The sequence below is a fragment of the Balearica regulorum genome, chromosome 15 (assembly GCF_011004875.1).
Source record: "Balearica regulorum gibbericeps isolate bBalReg1 chromosome 15, bBalReg1.pri, whole genome shotgun sequence".
In the NCBI taxonomy this organism is placed as follows: domain Eukaryota; kingdom Metazoa; phylum Chordata; class Aves; order Gruiformes; family Gruidae; genus Balearica; species Balearica regulorum.
The window spans coordinates 18,311,873-18,331,418 of NC_046198.1; the positions used below are offsets into that span (position 1 = coordinate 18,311,873).

At 42.8% G+C, this 19,546-nt stretch overlaps 1 protein-coding gene across 2 annotated transcripts in view; it reads right to left on the reverse strand.

Moving 5' to 3' along the window:
* Window positions 1-9,179, reverse strand: part of CPPED1 (calcineurin like phosphoesterase domain containing 1) — a 45,583-nt gene extending 36,404 nt beyond the window's left edge. Inside the window, exon 1 of one of the 2 annotated variants that reach the window (XM_075767370.1) lies at window positions 9,074-9,179. Coding sequence is in view for 1 of the 2 variants with exons in the window: in XM_075767369.1 (XP_075623484.1) it covers window positions 8,658-8,718 (61 nt within the window). In the remaining variant the exon portion in view is untranslated. Of the gene's footprint in view, window positions 1-8,657; window positions 8,986-9,073 lie in introns of those variants that run through there. The other variant, XM_075767369.1, reaches the window with a different exon arrangement.
* Window positions 9,180-19,546: the final 10,367 nt, after the last annotated feature.

Consider the following 19,546-nt stretch of genomic DNA (forward strand, 5'->3'; position numbering starts at 1 on the left):
AGCATTGCCTTGTTCTAAATAATAATCACATATTTTATAGACGGAAACTTTTAGCCATTCATTAGCTTTTAATTCTGAAATGAAATTAACTTTTCCAATGACATAACTTATTCAGAGAAGTGAAATGATCCACCTATCCGTGAGTTCGCAATAGAAGCCTTATTGAACCAGCTGAATGACACAAAGTAATGTATGTTTTTATTTTGTGTCTTGCATGACAAAATATGACTGCCATAAAAAACAGCTTACACGCTGCATGAAAGGCATTGTTTGTGCAGAGAAGTCAACTTACGGGTTTTGTAAGTGGAAAGCTATAGAAAGAAAATCAGTTAAGGAAGCTTGCATCAGAAATCCTTTATGACCTATACAAAATAAAACTGAAAAAGGGGAAGGTTGGAAACAGGAACTTGTTTGGCAGGAGTGGCACAATCGTCAAACTCATTAAATGGGAAAAATCTTCAAATCTTTGAACAACGTGGCGGGATTTTTAACACCCATCCCTTTTCCAGCAACTTGGCGGACAGTATTGATCACCTATGCTGAGCAAAATCTACTTGTTTTGTACTGATTACTCTGAAGCCAGTAATTTTTACCATAGTAGCCTAAGTAAAACAGAGAGACATTTATCTATGTATTTTTACGGGAAGTACTTAGAACAGACAGCTGGTCTTTGTTTGAAAAGACTGTGCTTGTTATGGACATAGCATGTTTCCCTTTCCAGAGCCCCAGGGATGGTGTCTGGTGGCCAGAGGTGGCTGGAGCACCTGGAGCAGGGCAGGCAGGGCAGGCAGGCAGCGGGACTGGACCAGGTCCCAGGAAACAAGGAGTTTCACATACAACGCTGAACAGAGAGAAGTCTGGCAGGCAAGCAATGCACTGGCAGGGAGCATGCAGAGCTGACACACAACAGGTTGCAAAGCCAGACCAAGGGCTATTCTAACGTATGCTTTGTGGATATTTTTTTCTTGCCTTATATTCATGCCAATACAGTAGCTCTCTAGGTTTGAAGTACCTGAATGTTTCCAAGACTGTGCACAGATGCTCTGGTTTGAGTGGGTGAGTGACGGTCATGTGAGGCAGAGAGAGACACTGATGAGATGAATTTGAAAAGAGGAGTTTGGTACACAGACAGAATCAAGAAGTGGCAGAAGAAAGGAGAAACAGAAGATGCAGGGGCGGAGGTGAAGAAGAGTGGGGAGAAAAGGGAAGAGATAGGAGGTGAAAAGAGAAAGGAACTGCAAATGATGCAGAGGTATATGCTATATTCTCCTGTAGGAAAGAAAAAGATAAAATGAAGAAAGCGAAGCAGGGACAACAGAAAAGATCCAGGAATCAGAGCTACATAAATAACATCTACTTAAAATGTCAGTTTAATTAACTGGTCTTAGTAAAATAATTCAGTCAACAGCTTTTTTTTTTTAATTTGATAATTTATCAAATAGTTACCAAAACCAACAGTAAGGTTAAATAAGTATTTTCTACCTTTGTCTTGTTATTTGATCACTCCAACTAGAAACCCTACTGAAAAACAAATAAACATAGTACTTCAACCAAATTCCATTAGCTTATTACTTATCAAGCTGCACTTACTGATTTAGTTTAGTACTTACTGATTTTGTTCCCCACAAAACAAAAGAATATATGGGAACAAAATAATATATGATGCTCAGTTTAAAATTACAACTTAAGTTTTTGTTTATCAGGAATGTGTTTCAATTACTATAAAGTACTATAAATAAAAGCAGAACATCATGAAGAGAGTTGTATTGGTGCATGCCCACTGGTGCAAACTTGCACCTGCACCAACTCCTGAGCCTGTTCTGAATTCAGGTCCCCCAGGAAATAACTCCTCATTGCCCTCCCTGGTCTGTCTGCAGAGGAGTGCATGCAAGTTTTCCCATATCTGTGCGAGCCGTAACATCAGTCCAGCTAAAGGGTTGCAACTAGTGCAATGTAGCTAATTTTTGCTTAGAACTCCAGGAGCACGCCTGCACGAGTGCTCTTCCAACAGACCAACGTGGTAAGAGGGCCGCAATGAGAAACAGAATGTAAGAGCATCTTCCACTACCATGGATGGATCCAGAAGTCTTTTGCCTAACAATTAAATGATTTATCAACGGACTGTGTTCAGATCATCATTAACAAGACTTCTGCACCCTCCTCCTCCCCCGCCAGCTGCCTGCTGGCACCCTCAGGCAGAACAGGTACTGTAGGCCGTGCAAACGAACCTCATCTGCTTAAGCAGTAAGTCAGGGACCACAAAAACTTGTTTGAACCATTTTTCTGGACTTTGCACTGAATCCCAAGAAGAGTGCTCAGACACATCGTTCTGTTGCTATGCTAGGGGACTGCCGAAGTCTGGCAGCGGTTGGTAACAAACAGCACTGGGCACACGTGGTGGGAGCGGAGCAGCTGCTTCTGTAGCGCTCATCTGGTCACGATCCAGGTCCCAGGCGGTGTCCACAAGGCGTCAGTTAAATAGCACGTACAGATCTTCCCTTCAAACGTGGCAAGCAACGACTTTTATGGGAACGACAAAGGCATCCTTCTCGCTAGGAGTTTCAATTTTCAAGCCTTTAGATGAGCTTTGTATTAGACAACATGCATGCTAGGTAAAGCAATAGAAGATTAGGATTCAATTAATAAACAACTTTTTCGGCCTTCTCCCTTGCGTCGCAAATTGAACGGAGCTGAGAACGCCTGCAAATTGGCTCTTCATCCCTGTGAGTACTGAGGCCAGCTGCAACTTTCTGAATTTACCACAGCAATAAGAACTCGCAAATGCCAGACAAAAGTCAGGTGATTTCTCGGATAACTGGTGTACGTACAGTTTCCATTTCCGAAGGACAAATAATGTCTGTGGAGCTGCTCTTACATGTTGAGCCACGCAAAACTCCTACGACTCCAAACCCATTGTGTTCCCAGGCCTCCTTAAGAGCTGCACAGCTGATCGCCACGGAAGAAGTCCAACTTCAGAACATGTTGTTATGCCTCAGTTTCAATAGCTTCCCACTCTTTTTCTGCTCCCATGCATGCCAAAGTACGGAGAGAGGATCAATGCAATGTATTTTTAGTAGCATAGGCTGAAAAATGGTGCCAGCTTCTAATTTTATCTAAGGATTAATCCTGTGAAGGGCCAAAGCAGCCAGCACCAATTCACAGGAGAAAACCTCAGCCATGTATTGTGATCACACACAGGACACTTCAAGGACTTAGGTGGGATTTAAGCCAAACCTCACCATTTCTAGAGGACAACAGCTAATATCTTGCTGTGCCTTTATTTCTTCCCCTTTCGCTTTTCCTAATTTCTCTTCCCTTTTCTTCCCTCCTCGCCACGGACCACAAACACACATATCTAGAGATTGCTCACATCAACCACTGCAAGCTGGTCTCCGACAGCCACGCAGTACTGGGGGGACTTCCAGTATTTCCCTAGTGGGATTTTCTTAAAAGTACATTGGTTGGTTTCAACAGTACATTGGTTTTCTTCTTCCTCTACGCCCTACAGCATTTCATGGAAACAGATTAGTGATGAAAAGTTACTCCTGTCCACAGCCTCCCCACAGACACTATTGGATCAGAGGAGCGTGGACATGGACGCACGCCTAACGCTCGCTCAGTATACCACGGGCAGTAGGAAATATGAAAGATGCCCTCATTCTCACGTTAGGTTTGCCGGGGGATTAATTTCACTTCTCTGAAAGACCACAAAATAGTACATGGTTCCCTGCCCTGAGCTGTCTCTGCCTACAAAGTGTGCCCGTGACTCTCTAGGTAAATTGGGCAAGAAGCACAACCTTGTTTTTCTGAAGAATCTATAGGCAGGAAGGAAAATGGAATCTTTTAAGTGAAAGCAGTATTTATGCATCATAAACAATACCAAAGGTAACATTTTTTCCTTGCCATTGTTTCACAGTTTATCTTTAAAGGACTTTGGTTTTATTCCTCTCAGTTCTGGAATAGTTTGAAAAACAATAAAGGACTTGCACTAATTCCTTAATAATTCCTTGTTTAATATTAAAACATTACCAATTACTGTGGCTTCAAAACCCCCATTGTTATTGTCTGTATGTTCAAATACAAGAGATTTCAATCTAAATAAATATGTGTTCTTTTCAGCTGTATTTTCCACGTGTACCTGAAAGACTACCAAAGGTACGACTATGAATAACCAAGGCAACCTATTACGGAAGGTGCAAATTTATGCATCAGAGGGAAAACCCCCTTCAAAACAGGTATCAAAAGATATTTTTCAGAGAGAAAATAAAACCCTTTAAGAGAGTAATTATTGTACAAGTGATGTACAGTGAGCCTAAACTACAGAGATAACGTCAGCAGAAACACGAAATGACAGAATACAGTTTCTCAAATAAACTAGGCATTTTATCTATTTTAAAGATAAAATTTATCTACTTTTTAAAAGTATATATTTTAAAGTTCTTCGATAACTATCAAAGTAGGAAATGCCCCCTCAGATACAGTTTATTTGTACTGAGGGCTACAGAATGCTAAACTCTAGTCATGCCTTTATGCTCACCCCCAAATTTAACGTGTAAACTCATTACAGAAACTTTACAGCTCAAGACTGTAGGTGTGAAGGGGGGTGGCTTGCATAATGACAAGGTGAAGTCACAGAAAGTTGCTGAAAACCCACGTAAAAATTTGCCTAATTCATACAAGAGTTAGGGACAGTATTGGGAATGGAATATGTTAGCTGGGAAGCAGTTCTGATCAGTGCTCAAAAATACTACTGTTGAAGAGCTCTAGAACAGTAATCAGAATGTGCCAAGATCCAACACTCATATGAAGGCAAGAAAAAATAAGAAATCAACTGCGGTTGTATTTAATTTCAGAGGAAGGCAAATTATATGTAATTACGATGCTTTTAAAAAGTGCAAAAATCCTTGAAGGCAGCATGGAAACTATCCAAAGACACTATCCCAAGGCTCAGACCATATGCACAGCATTTACTAAGAACTTCAGAAAGACCAAAAAGAATCCAGACTGAGTAAACAACGTAAACAGCAGTCATAAAGATGCCAGTAGGAGCAGGACAGCATCCTTCAAAAAACTAAAGCATCCAAATAAATAAAACAGGAAAGATTTTACACACTGGAAGGTTAGATACAAAAGTCCAAGAAGTCAAGCTAAAAAAAGTGAAGAACAACTGGAAATAGTATAAATCTGAAAACTAATAAAGCCCTTTTTAGGGGAATTAGGAGCAGGTAGCCTGCCAGACACTCAGTAAGGCTAACAGATGTTCCAGACATGCAAGATGCACTCAAAGATAAAGGCAGAGCAGAAAAACAATGTGAATTTTTGTATCCATGTTTATTGTGAAGGAACTTGCGAAGATCGAATGAATGCCAGAATTCTTCCTTACAGACAGTGCGTTGGATCTGTCTCAAATCAAAATACCAGTGGATGATTCAACAAATAGACATGAATAACAACAAACCACTGGGATTAGGTGGCATCCACAGAAGAACCCAAAAGCGAAAAAGAGCTAACCCCTGGGGAGTTAGTTACCTCCTGCTTAAAACTGCCTTTGCACCGGCAGAGCAGGACGACGGCCAGGATCACACCTACATTTACAAGGGTTTCCTGAGCAATCTGCTAACTACTGACTGCAAAACTGGCACCTGTAGGTAATGGAAACTGAAACACGGACCATAACTACTGCACTTACAGATTCTTCAGCTTTTACATGAGCAAGGGAGATCCACCTGATGCTGTCTCCAGGAGGTATCTGCCAGTTGCTCACCAAAGACTCTTACGGAAGCCAAGCTGTCTGGAAATATGAAAGTCCTCACACACATAAACAACTGGTAAGAAAAAAAGAAATGGACAGACACACAGATCCCACCTGAATCTGTACTGGCACCTATACTGTTCAACAATTCAGAACAATCTGTAACAGCAACTGAACAGCAAGGAAGTGAAGTTGCTAAAACTAAACCCTTCGGTGCATGAGAATAAGGGCTGGTTGTGAAGAACTGGGGAGAGACTTTGTTACTCAGTCACTGCTCAAGAAAGTAAATGAACTTCAATGCAGAAGAGTGCAGGATAGCGCACATGGGAAAAACACCACCAACTTCACATAAGCCATAGTTCTAGCCAAGTGCTACAAAGAAAAGTCACCTCAACATTCAGTAGCGGCAAAAAAAGCAGAGATTGGAAAGGAACAGAGAACAGAGTAAAATAAAAACATATGAGAAGCAACCGAATAAACTTAAAAGAGCTTGCAAAAATCTTGGTGAGGGAGGATGACAGAGGAACACAAAATCACAGGTGGAACTGAGAACGTGAGGATGCAATGCTGGTTATCCTCCTCTTCCACATAAAGGTTTTGGAACCATCAGCTAGAAGTGGCAAAAGACAGGTTCAAAACAGAGACACTTCTCAACCAGTTAAGCTGACAGTACTATCACTTGTTTAGTTACTTGAAAAAAAGTGCTCTACCTACTTTCACGGAAATTCTTTGCACAGCATGCTACTGGCATACTTGGGATACAAAAAAGCCCACAGCCCAAATCAAACCAAAACACCCCATGACTTTTTGGGAGAGGTGGTGAAGACAGAATTTACCCAAACATATGGCCCTGTTTCTTCACTAAAATACTAATAAAAGTAGTAGACATCTGAAGCATAATTTCACATGGGTAGAAAAGACATGTAGAATTTATTAAAAAAGTAAAGCCAAAGCATGCAGAGGTCTCTTGCCAATGAAGCAGGGTATTTATGCACTGTTTGCTAATACGCTCCATTGATTACACGGGTAATTCAGATCCCTAACCCTGAGCTTCTGATTCACACATCACACACACAGAGTAGATTAGAGCAGGTTATATGTATAACCTCCACGTTATGTGAGAGCAGACTGAGCAAATTACTATTAGGGGATAGGGTGTGGGATTTTGCAGAAAGGGTAGTAAGGCAAAAAGGAAGTTAAGCCCTGAATGGTGTCTTGCAGATTTTAAGAGGAAGCAGTGTGCCCAGCCACAGCAGTGGTAGTAAATGTTTTGTGCGGCTACCTGTTTAACACAAGGAGTGAAACCTAAAGACTGAGGAAAACAACTAAACACAGATAACCGATTTTCTCTTAAACTCCAAGAAACTTTGCCGCAGTTTTATCAGCCCCTGGTTCTGTTTTTTCCCAATCATTTAGTTATTAAAAGGTTGTGTTGAACTTTAGCCTCTTAAGTAAGAGCTAAGTAAATTATTGACAAAGAAACATTGTACCCGAAGATGGTAGCTGGGCTATGATAGGCTAAAAAGTCCTGAACAAGACTAAAAACAACCAATCAGTAAGAAAAGTCTTAATTCTTATTTAAAGAATAACAAGGAGACTTCAGGAGAAAGGAACACTCTAGAAAACAGACACCCAAATCACACTTTTTCTTCCACGCTTAAGGGAGTTTTCAGGAAGTACTTAGATAAAGCTTTTGTTTGGAAATTTTTACACTGCCATTGAACACTCCTTTTGTTACAATTTCACTATACAGTTAAAATAACTAGATGGCTTGTCTGCCATCTGTCCCCTCAACAAATGCTAGGCGTTCTGTTCCAAACCAACCACGCCATCTGCAATTAATAGGTTGCCAGAACGACTGTATGCATCTACTTCACACGCTCAGAGTTGGTGATTTTTCTTTATTTGGCAACAAGCAAAGCCAAGTATTTCCAATGAAACCCAAGAAAATACCACAAAGTTGTCGGGATGGAATAGCCTTGCCCACCTCGCCAAACCGGTGCAAGTTGTCATTTATAAGCAAATACAGGGAAGTAAAACACCTCACACGCGTGGCACCAGGCAAAGGTTCCTTAGCACAGAGCTAGCTATGGACCTGAAAGCCCCGGGCACAGCGCAGAACCTCCGTCCCTGGAGGGAGCCTGCGGCGGCTGCGATGCAGGCACCGGCCCGGCTCAGCAGGACGCTGCCGTCCGCGGCTCCTTCCCCGCCGGAGGGGCGAGCCCCGCCGCACGCCTCGGGAAGAGCCGGTGCCTGCGTTAACCGGAGCGGGACCCGGCTGGGACCCGCAGCGCCGGGGGGACCCGGGGCTTGCCGTTCACCTCAGCGCCCTAACAGCGCTGTCCCGCTGCAGGCACACGCACCGGGCAGCACGGTGCCGGCACCGGCGGTCTCACAGCCGGGAGACGCGGTTCAGCAGCGCCGACGAGCACCGCGCAGGGAGCCCGCCCTCGGCCGCTGCTGGAGCCGGAGCCGCCCGCGCTGCGGACGGGCAGCACGGCGGAGACGGCACAGACGCCTCAAGGCGCCTCCGCTCTCCAGATGCCGCGGCGACGGCCCGGAGCCCTCGGGCCTGCCCCGGCAAGGCTGGGGGGGCGCAGCGGGCTGCCACGGCTCCGCGCTCGGCCGAGCCCCCGCCGCCAGCACGCCGAGTGCCGCCCGCTCCCCCGGGCAGGGGCTCCCTACCGCGGCCTTCCCGGCGTCGGCAGACGGCCCCGGGCCCCGTCCCAGCCCTTCGCGCCCCCCCCCCCGCTCCCCGGCGCTCCTCCCGCTGCCGCTGGGGAAAGCCGCGGGCCCCCTCCCGCACCACCCGCCCGGCTGCGCGGCGGCGAAGAGAGCCCGCCGGCACCCGCAGCCCTTCGCCGAGGTTCCGCCCGGCCCTCCGGGCGCGGCCCCGCAAGCGTACCTGGGCGGAAGGCGGTCAGAGTCCTGCCCCGGGCCCTCAGGAACGCGTCCCCCGCCGCCATAGCCCGCTCCCTCCCTCACGGCCGCTACCGACAGCCGCCGCACGGCCCCGGCCGGTGAGGGGGCGGCACCGCCTCCGCGGGGGCGGTGCCTGGGCGCGGGCGGGAGAAGCCCCCGGCGGCGGGGGAGAGCCGGGGCCGGCGGGGAGGCAGAGGCTCCGCCGGGAGAGAAGCGGGGTCGCGGCCCCGGGGCGCTGCGGGCGGCTCCTCCGCGGGTGCCGCCATCTTCGGGGGCTGCGTGGGGCGACATAGCGGCACCCGCGGGGGGGAGCGCGGCCTGCCCCCAGACGTCTGGCTTCTAAGTCAGCAGTAATTAACAAAGTGATAGATTGCCTTCGTTTTCAGGTTTTGTCCCAACCTGCGAACCGAGGCAAGCCGGTGTCCCCCAAAAGCCCTGGCAGGCTTGGCTGCCCCGCGCAGGGCTGCCCTCACGACCTCGGACATCCTCAGTCTGCGCCTGCGGCCTGGCCCCGGCTGCGGCAGCTCCACCGCCCGCAACGCTGCGGCTCTCAGCACCAGACTGCGCGGCCGGGTCGCAGCGGGAATACGGGGTAACCGTGGCAAGGCATGTTTTTCTTAATCTCTGCTGGACTGGAGTCCATTTTTGACCTAATACGGTCAAATTAGGATAATATGGTTGCGATTTCCCGGTCAAACACCCCGCCTTCTGCACGCGTGATGAGCCGAGTTCTGAGTGCCGCCTCAGTCCTCATGCGCTGTGCGGCGAGGCAGTAGGTGAGGTTCCTGTCGTCGACTGCGATGCGTTCCTGTGCCTGGGCTGGTTTTCCATCTGCAAAATGGGGGCATTATTGCCCACAAATAAAACCAGTTTCATTCCGGCTTGTAAACTGCTTGACGATCACTAGATGGAAAACGCTAGAGGAAGCTACTTTTTTATTAAGTAGTTTTTGTCAATTCCCCTCTTTATGAGGCAGCATTTGGCACAATAAGCAAGCAAATACTGGCGTGCAGTTTGACTCTTGCGTGCAGCCTATCTAGATACGCTGGCACCATCATAGGAGCAGGGTCACGGTCTGATGCTGGAACTGCTCATGCCAATATGAGAGCAATCGGCTGAATGACCTAAAGAGATGTTTGACCTTTTCTGTTTCTTTTCCATTTTCTTCTCATCTGCTTAAAACAGGGCTGAGCAGCCATGTACCAGAATATATGACTGCAGCATGACTTCAGCTAAACTCAGGATGAATTTTGCAAGTGCAGTACCATTGAGATCAGGCCAGCCGGTGTAGAGAGAGCATGGCTGGTTTGGCAAGACAGCGTACTGTACTTTTGTAGCACAAGGACGTGAGCTGGTGATCAGCACACCGAATTACCTTCATCTTAACCTGGATGTGTTGCCAAAGGCAATCATTTTCCTTAAGGCAAGTTATGTGCGTCTGAAAAACTGAATCAGACCTGGCAGAGATGTGGATTCTAAGATCTTCTAGATTCATCTAAATCTCTGTAATTTCACAGCTCTTTTTTTTCCAGGCATGTGTAGGGGGCTCTCTTCTACAAAATTCTGTTGTCAGTACCATATTGATCTCTCTGCAAGATGGGCCAGAGATGAGCCTCAGGATGCTCAGGTCCTTCTGGGTGCTGAGCGTGGTGAGTATGCAGCACGCCTGCGTTGCCTCCTCTTCAGATGGAACCCTCTGATACTACATCAGCTTGAGTATTGTCTGCTGTAACGAGGATGCCGCAAGAAATTTCCATTTTGTAATTTCAACACATCTTCTTGTGATTTTGCAGCCTGAGTGCACAAGTGTTTTCATCTGCAGAAATAAAGGAACATTTGCATATAAACGTGAGGACTGAGGATGGGAGTGTGTGTGCAGCAGGGAGATTTCTGCTCTCTCCTGCTTCCTTTACTCTGCCAAATTTGAAGTATTCATTTTTGAAGCCAAGATCATGGACCAAATGCTATACAGCTAAACTCATTTTACTATGACTAAATCGTTTAAACTTACTACTGATCTATGTTAGTTTAATTATAGATTTTCATGGACTTATTCCAGATGAGGCCTAGATAAAGCAGCAGAATTTTGTCATAGGACTTAATTTGTTATACAAAGTGTCATGAATATAATGACACTGAATAAATAATTTACAGTACCACGTGTCTAGTCTTATTTATAGAATAAAAATTGCGAATAATTTTACTAATTTTAAAAAGTTAGTGTGAGCATACAGAGGAGAATATACCAGTCTGGAAGAGCATGCAGTACATTGAAAGTAAGATAGATAGAAAGTGAGAAATGGAGGCACTGAAAAAGAAATGCTTATGTAAGGTTGAGCTTAGTAATGACTGTGATTAGAATAGTGCAGATCTGAGGAGTCCAGATCTTCTAGGACTTACTCTACTACGCATTAGATCGTGCTGCCAATCCTTACAGTTCTTAACAACTTGGAAGTTCTGAAAAAAACAGCAGCAGACACTCTGCTTTATTACTTACTGCAGTTTGAAGTATGATTGTATGCACCTCGAGAAACCTAGATAAAGTACTAATAAACTAAATAATTCTAAAATTTACTATCTCTCATGAGCAATTCATATAAAGAGCAAAACAGTCAAAGTGGCAGTGGAAGGAGGGACTCCTCTATTTTCAGCAAATGACAAGACAACGAATGGCAAAAAGGGAAGAATGCAAAAGGTGAAAAGGACAGAACGGGGTTGGTCTAGACATTGGAATTAAAATTATAGAGCACAGATATGCAGATTTGAAACTAAACCATTTTAATCTTATACATCGAACAGAATAATTTTCTGCCATCTGGAAGTCGGGGAACCCAATGAAGGTTGGAGGTGTAAACAACACACACAGGATTATCAACATCTGTTTTCAGTGCGTGCTGATATGTATGAGCCCTTGAGGGATAAGTTAGAGAAAATAACAGCAATTAATAAACACTGATGATATAAAAAGAATCACATCATTGTGTTTGTTTAGAGACAATGTGGAATTACAAGCGTTGAAATTAAAAAATGCATACAATGTATCCAGTCCCTTTCCTATTAATCTCTTCCGCCAGCTCCCATAAATCCTGTAACAGGACAGCATTCCTAGCAGATGCAACATCTTGGAAGGTTCGGCATATGATACCCCTCCTATTCTTCTCCCCAGAACAGCTAATGGATGAAAATTAGTAAGTTTTGAAGTTAGAGTACTATCTCCTACTAGCCCGCTCTGTCTCTGTCTCCCGTTCCATTGCTGAGAGTAAAAGACACCGGGATGACTATGTCAGTATAAATAAATCAAGCAATCTGAGCCTAAAACGTTACAGGAGATGATAAAACTTAAGGTCTGCTCCTTTGACATTCTACACAAATGTAAATGAATTACCACGCTAAAGAGTGCTTACCGGTGTTAAAAAAAGGTCCTGTTAATATTTGGCCTTGATACCAAAGGGCTTTCCATTTTCAAAGGGCCCACAAAACAATATAAAGAATATTAACAATGTTTTGCACAAACCAACTTAAAAAGATTGGTTGACCAGGACCAATATTTTGTTGCTAGGAAGGGAACAATGATGACATTGATTATTTCCACAGTTAAGAATCCACAATGTAATTGATTTTTATCTATCTGACTCATTTAGTGTGGGCAGGCTCCATTTGTTCAAGAAACCTGTAATATATTCCTTGAATCACTGTAACTATGAGAGATATAAAAGTTGATGTAATGAGTTAAACACACTATTTAACTCAATTTGTTTTGCACACTGAATTCCCATTTCTGACACAGATACATGTTCTATCTAGATCTACTGGTCGTTTCTGTATGATGTCTCATTCATTTTGTGTGCTGCCAAATATTCAAGAGTTCAACTTTATTCAGGGTGCCTCTGATTTTCCCTTTCCCTATCCTGAGATTTCATTTTCAGGTACACTGAGTACTTGTACCTTTCATTGAGTAACTGAGCCCCAGGCTGCCAGCAAATTCAAAAGTCATGACCAGCAATGACTCCAGTGAATGGCAGAGCTAGACTAGAAGCAATTACTTGATCTGCTGCATATTTTTGACACATTAGGTGTCTACTCCTGAAGAGCCGGGGATGTTTGGGTCATGAGTTTGTATTGAAACTGCTAGACACAGAAAAAATGCGTAGGAGTCCAGCAGGGCTAGAGCTAGGTGAAAAAAATCAAGGCTTTAATTGAAGTACCCGCTTCCAAAATTACACAGAAAATTTGCGATTGGCTGCCTCCTCATCCTGAACTATCTAAGAACTTTCTGACTTAAATGTTCTCCGGAATTATTCCAGTTAGAATTGGACAGCACTTACCTGCTATCTAAAGTTCATGATTCCTGCTGCTCATCAAGACATGTCCAGTTACAAATGGAAGGGAATTAGGCATATAAATAGATTTGAAGTAACTATTATATGTGTGTGTGCGTTTTTAGAGTACTACAGGCTTCAGGTATATACTATTGGACTTGGTCTAAGAAGAAAATCTAGATTTAAGAGCTTTTAATTCACATCTAGATCTAAAATTTGGACTTGTTGGACTTTTCTTATTTTTAAACAAACAGATTTTCCACTAATGTACAAGCAAAAGCAGCAATCTGGCAGAAGAAGCAGTATTTAGTATATGCATCTGTATGCATGGCTCTCAGTTTCCTTTCTCCTTCTTTGCTGATAAATGACATTTTATTAAAAAAAAACCCCAGATGATCATTAACCACAGTTGCTATTTCTGCCAAAAAATCAAAGCAGCAGCAATCCTTCAAGTATTAAAATTCAATAAACAATCAGAGCACTTAGATGTTTTTTCAACTGGGCTTACAGCAAGGACATTCTTGTTTTACTGTTACATTGGTTAACTCAAAATGCATTGCAAACGTACTGGGCAAATTCCTTTGTTCCCTTACTCAAAGCACAAAATTATTTTTCAGACTGGAAAAACGCATTTTTACATTACAGGTGACATGCCAACAATTTGGGATTTTTGAAAAAATGATACTCCTTTTTTCTTCCTTTCTTGTATAAAGAGAATTCAATCTCTTTCGTAGAAGGGGAAATATTTATTTTGGCCACCTAAATTTCATCAGGCAGGCTCTTTGCAGCTCACTTGTTTAACCAGTTACATTTCTGAGAAGCACACGCACATCACCATTCTGACAGGATATAACAAACTGGACATTGAGAAACGATGACATCAGATTACTCTGAGAAGAAAAAACACGAAACAGTGATTACAAAAAACCTGTGAAAGAGGAGCCGTTGTCACACCACTTTGCAAAGTTGTATCTTCTGCTGCAGAGAGGTTTGACACCACAGAACTGTGCTCTGTGTAAGTGGAAACTGTAGTTACGCATCCATCAGGCCAGTGATGTGCTCATTAAGTGGCCTTCACGGGTCCCAGACTACTGCCACTCTGCCCTCAAAGTACAGCCTGACCCACAGATTGCATCGGCGGCTCAGAGAATGCTTTCGGTCCCCTAAAACCTTCATAGAACTCTTCTACACATTAGTATTCACTCCTGTGAATACTCAGTGGTGTGCCAGGTTTTGCATGTGAAATAGATCTTAAAATTGACTTTACCATCTGTGATGTCACTAATATAGCAGTCTCTGAACTTCCTGAAACAGGATGACTATGAAGGATGCATCTATTTTGCCACAGATTTCTATAAAACAAAATGTTTTTCAGTAATTAAAGCTGGAGATGAACAAAGAAGGTACTCCGGGAAAACCACAGATTAATTTAAGCATAAATGACCCATTTAAGTTTTTTTTCCACTCAAGTAATGACTGAAGAAAATGAGTTCGGAGACTGATGAAGGATGCTGAATAGGTAATTATTGCTATTACAAACCTCTTAGTTTAATTTGTAGGAAATATGATTTGAAAATTAAATAGTACTTGATTTTTTTTTTGTTTCAGTGTGGACTCTCTTTCAGCTGTGTCTAGCACTTTTGTTTCCCAGAATTTCAAGGACCTTTCCTTTTCCATTAATGATAGTATTAGATAACCAGAAGGGTCCATTTTTCAACAGTATTATCTCAGCAATAAATTACATTTTCCTCTTCTCTCTGGTTCCTGGTCTAAAGATCTCTATGTGTTTTACAGGCCTTGGGTAAAAAGAGATAAAGATCAAATCTGGACACAGGTAGAGGCAGACAGAGGCTGATTTATGAGTGAAGACATAACATGCACCACAAAGCTTCTACTTTCAAAATTAATAATAGATGAGGACAAGACTGCATGGCCTACAAGGCAAAAACAATCCACCTGTTTTGTGCTAGCCCTTCACTTCAACTACTCTCCTCCTTCACTGTGTTTGCAATGATTTTTTTCAAATTTCGTCCATATAATATGTATTTATTCATATAACAACTAAGTCAATGACAGCAAACACTGTGTGTATCCCCATAGTGATGTTCTTTTAATTTTTAACCTTCCAATATTTTTCAAATCTCTGTTAGAAATGTAACAGAATCCAATGTCCAAATATAAAAAAAACATACTTTGACTGACAATGGAAAAGTGGCTTTCCTGCTCTTCGAACTTCTTCTGGTTTTAAAATAATGGAGAACGAAAATTTTATTCATGGAAATATTGCTTGGTCTTATCGATACATTCCTACATTTGCTGAAGGATGATCACAATAAAGATACGTCCCCTGTACAGCAGGCAAAATAAAGAAATTAACTAAAGTGCCTCTTCTCCAGATGACTTGGAACCATTAAAGATAATTTTGATGTTTGCCAGTTGGTTGCAGGCATCTGCACTAGAGAATGCGTGGAAGCTGTATGTTCTGTACAACAGTGGGCTAAGAATGAGAAGAGTGCTACATCCACGGCTTAGCAGATTTACTCTGTGGCAAATTTACCCAGCAACCTTGCAAAATGAACTGCTCCATCCATTTTTGCTTCAGACACTCTAGCTTTAAAATCAGGTAAAACCAAGACCCTACGACTACAAAGGCCAGTCAGGCTTGTTCACGAGCAGGGTGCAGTCATTGAATGCTGCTGTTCAAGAGTGGATTTTGGCTGGGATGGAGTTAATTTTCTCCACAGTAGCTACTACAGGGCTATGTTTTGGATTTGTGATAGTTCAGGGATGTTTTAGTTACTGCTGAGCAGTGCTTTTCTGCTTCTCACACCACCCACCAGCAGTAGGCTAGGGGTGCACAAGAGGTTGGGAGATGACACAGCCGGGACAGCTGACCCCAATGACCCAAGGGATATTCCATACCATATGACGTCATGCTCAGCATATAAAGCTGGGGGAAGACGAAGGAAAGGGGGGATGTTCAGAGTGATGACGTTTGTCTTCCCAAGTCACCATTACGTGTGATGGAGCCCTGCTTTTCTGGGCATGGCTGAAGACCTGCCTGCCATGGGACGTGGGGAATGAATTCCTCTGTCTGTTTTTCTTGTGCACGCAGCTTTTGCTTTACCTGTTAAATTGTCTGTCTCTCAACCCACAAGTTTTCTCACTTTCACCCTTCTGATTCTCTCCCCCGTCCAGCCAGGGAGCAGTGAGCGAGTGGCTGTGTGGGGCTGAGCTGCCAGCTGGGGTTAAACCATGAGAGTCTGAAATGGGAAAATTATCTAATGCCAGCCCAAAGAAATAGAGAGACTGATGGCCATTTATCTATAGGGATTTACTCAGCAAGCAGAGGTGTAACGAACCATGTTGAACCATGGCACATAACCCATTTGACAAGACAGTCTGGCTACAAACCTATGGTCTTGAACTTATGCAATGGTCTTACTTTATAGACCGAGCTATTGGAATGAATGATAAAGCAGGAACATCCTAAAAATAGTGAAACACAATTAACATTTTTGTTGAACAAAGTGGGATGGATTCATCAACCATAACAATTTTTTGAATAATTAACTGTGCTGAATTTTTCATTAAAAAAGCACAACATTCATACAGTGTAATTATTACAGTGTGAAAGACGTTTGAATTAGAACAAGATAACTTTGTCATTGGTAGGTAGATTCATAGTGTCAGGAAACGTTCTCCTCCCCAGGTTCTAGGAATTATGTGCCTAACATTCTCTTGCAGCACACAGTACAAGCTACTATTAATAATATATCTATAGCTGAACATAAGGTATGGAGGGAGTATTTAAAATGTTTAATTATTCAAATGAAGGAATTAATTGACTGTGCCTTTTTTGCAGTTCCACAATATTTCTAAACATTAGGAGAGCTCAGCATGCTAGGAAGAATATAATAAGTGCCTAGGAGGAAAGAAAAACTAACATAAGTGGAAACCGAAAACTTTCCTAATAACTGGAGCTATGGCATGCACACTGTATATGCTGTCATTTGGAGTTATGTGCATAGATCAAAAACATGATGCATTCCTATGTATTTGGACTCCTGAATGGAAAGAAACCAGGTAAGAAAAATACGAGCTTATCCTTCCTAGTGGAGTGTAGGCTGGTGGTGTTTGCACATTAACAGGCTAGCCACGGCTCTCGCAGAGGTGGCAAGATTGCTGACTGGTGCTGGCATTTACCAATCAACTTGAACATAAATACACATAAATTTACTGTCTATTAATTAAATCTGTAGCACACGCAAATTCACAGTAAGATGGGTGGTTACGCATGTGTCTCTTCCCTATACATCTTTTTTTATGTTAGTATCTTGGCATGAATGGGAGAAACGTTTTCAGGGAAAAGGTACATCGCATTTCACTGCTTGTAAATGCAGTACAAGGCTTTGATCTTTGGTGTTTAGGCTTAGACTTTCAAGGGGTGTCTCCTTACACCCATTTTGTGATGTTTCATAACTCAAAATGTTTTCAGAGAATGCAGTGACCTTTTGAGTTGCACATGCCATAGGAATTATATTGTACTCCAGTGAAAACCTTGAAGAAAGGCCTTGAATGTGAACAAGTAATTACTGACTGAAGAGCCAGTGGAGTATATCTAGTGTTGGCGTAGTACTCATACTTGTCCTGCCACTTCAGTTTTGAAGAGCAAAGTGAGGTCCAAATGATTCACATTTAGGCTTTCCATGACAACTGAAAGCAAGATGATATTCTGCTCACCAAAGAACCTCTTTCTTTTTCTGTCCTTCCGCATATTAATCTGAAGTAGCTTCTTCATGTCTTATTAATGGTTTCTGTTAAGTAAACAAAACAAAAACAACAGAAAGAAAACCAGGGACAAGTTCTTCTTATGCTGAGAAGATGAAAGTAGGATTCAGAGTCCAGATTCTTGAGTTGATTAGGAAAAGGCACCTGCTCGTTATCTTCTGCTAGCTATTTAACCTTCACAGAAGAGCCCTGGGTGAGACAGACCTCTGTGATCAGCACTTCACTGATGGTTGCCATGTTTTCCACTCACTATGCAGTCTTTTAGGTTCATCCTTCTGAGGCAGCTAACTCTCTGTACATCTCTGAGAGAGCTTATGTATCCGAGTCTGCATTTGAGATTCTTCTCCAAAAGACAGGCATTATGGAAGAACAGTTTGAAGTCAGGCATTTGGAGAAGAGTAACCGGCTCTGGGGAAAAAGCATATCTATGTGTATACAATAGATATATGCACAAAATATGTATATAATATATAAAAAGTGCGATAGATGAATCTGATTCAGTGGGTGAAGATCTTGATGTGCTATGCCTATTTGACATGCAAAATGTGATGTAATACTGTATCAAGAAGCTGCACTTCATTACTGCTGTATATGACAAATTTCTTTTACTCCTCATTCCAAAATGACAGTACCTTTCTGCCTTCATCAGTTCTCAAGCAATTCTAACCTAGTCTCATCTGTCACCGTATTGTTTGATTATTTCTGTGGAAAGCATTAAAGAATTCTGAATTGGTGAGAATTTGCCAGTGCTGAACTTTTGGCAAAATAGCATTCATTATTGTACTTCCAAGCTTACCTAGATGGAGATCATCACATTCCTTGCTGGAACAGGTGGATGGGAAAGCAACTATTGTTCTTGCCTCTCTAGAAATCTTCAAGGCTAATTTGGCTCAAGAGAAGGTCAAACTTAACTGGAAACCAGGTTGGTTTACGTATTTGTTTTCAGGCAAGCTATAGTCAAAGTTTAAATAATGTTAAATATAAAATGTATGCCATATAAAGAAATTTGTGCAAGTCAGCATATTTTCATTCATCTAGCAAGGAGGAGGAATCTGTGCAGAGAATCAGCATAAAGACTCTGCATAACTTTTTTCTGCCCTAAGCGTTCTCTTGAGAATTTATTTGGGACTGAACTGACTGTTTGCATAAGGCAAAAATTCTTTCCCAGTGCAGGTTTTGTAAGCCATTATTGCTAAACTGCAGTAGGGATCCTCCCACTGTGCATTTTAAGGCATTGAGATATCTGTACATGGTCTGTTTATGCACTTGACATGCTACAATCCTTGAAGTCCATCTACTGTAAATAAGGATGGGACGCTTGTCTAGGAACAGGCTGGGAAGCCCTGACCTGAAGAAGCATCTGTTAGCTTGCTGTCAGCCAGAAATAATGACATCATAACCAGACTGGCACTAGAATTTCCAGTCTTTGCTCTTGCCTTCCAAAGCCAGAAGAAATCCATGTAGTTCTGGTGTTGTACTCTATTTTTCCCCTTCAGCTCCTCATTCGGCAAACTGGCACCCTTTGCCTTAATAAAAAGAATGATCAATTTTTTACTAACAACCAGCAGAAAATACTTGCTTTTAAGGCTTCTGCCAGGTTTGCTTAATTGGACTCTTCGGATGAAAAAAGCTAGCATAAGGCTATGCTAGTAGTCTCAAAGCTCTGATTTTCACACTTTAGTGCTAATTTGCTTCTGGATAAACTTTGGTTAATCAGATTTCTGCAACTCAAGCAAATAAAGAGTGAAATTCACCTTGGCTG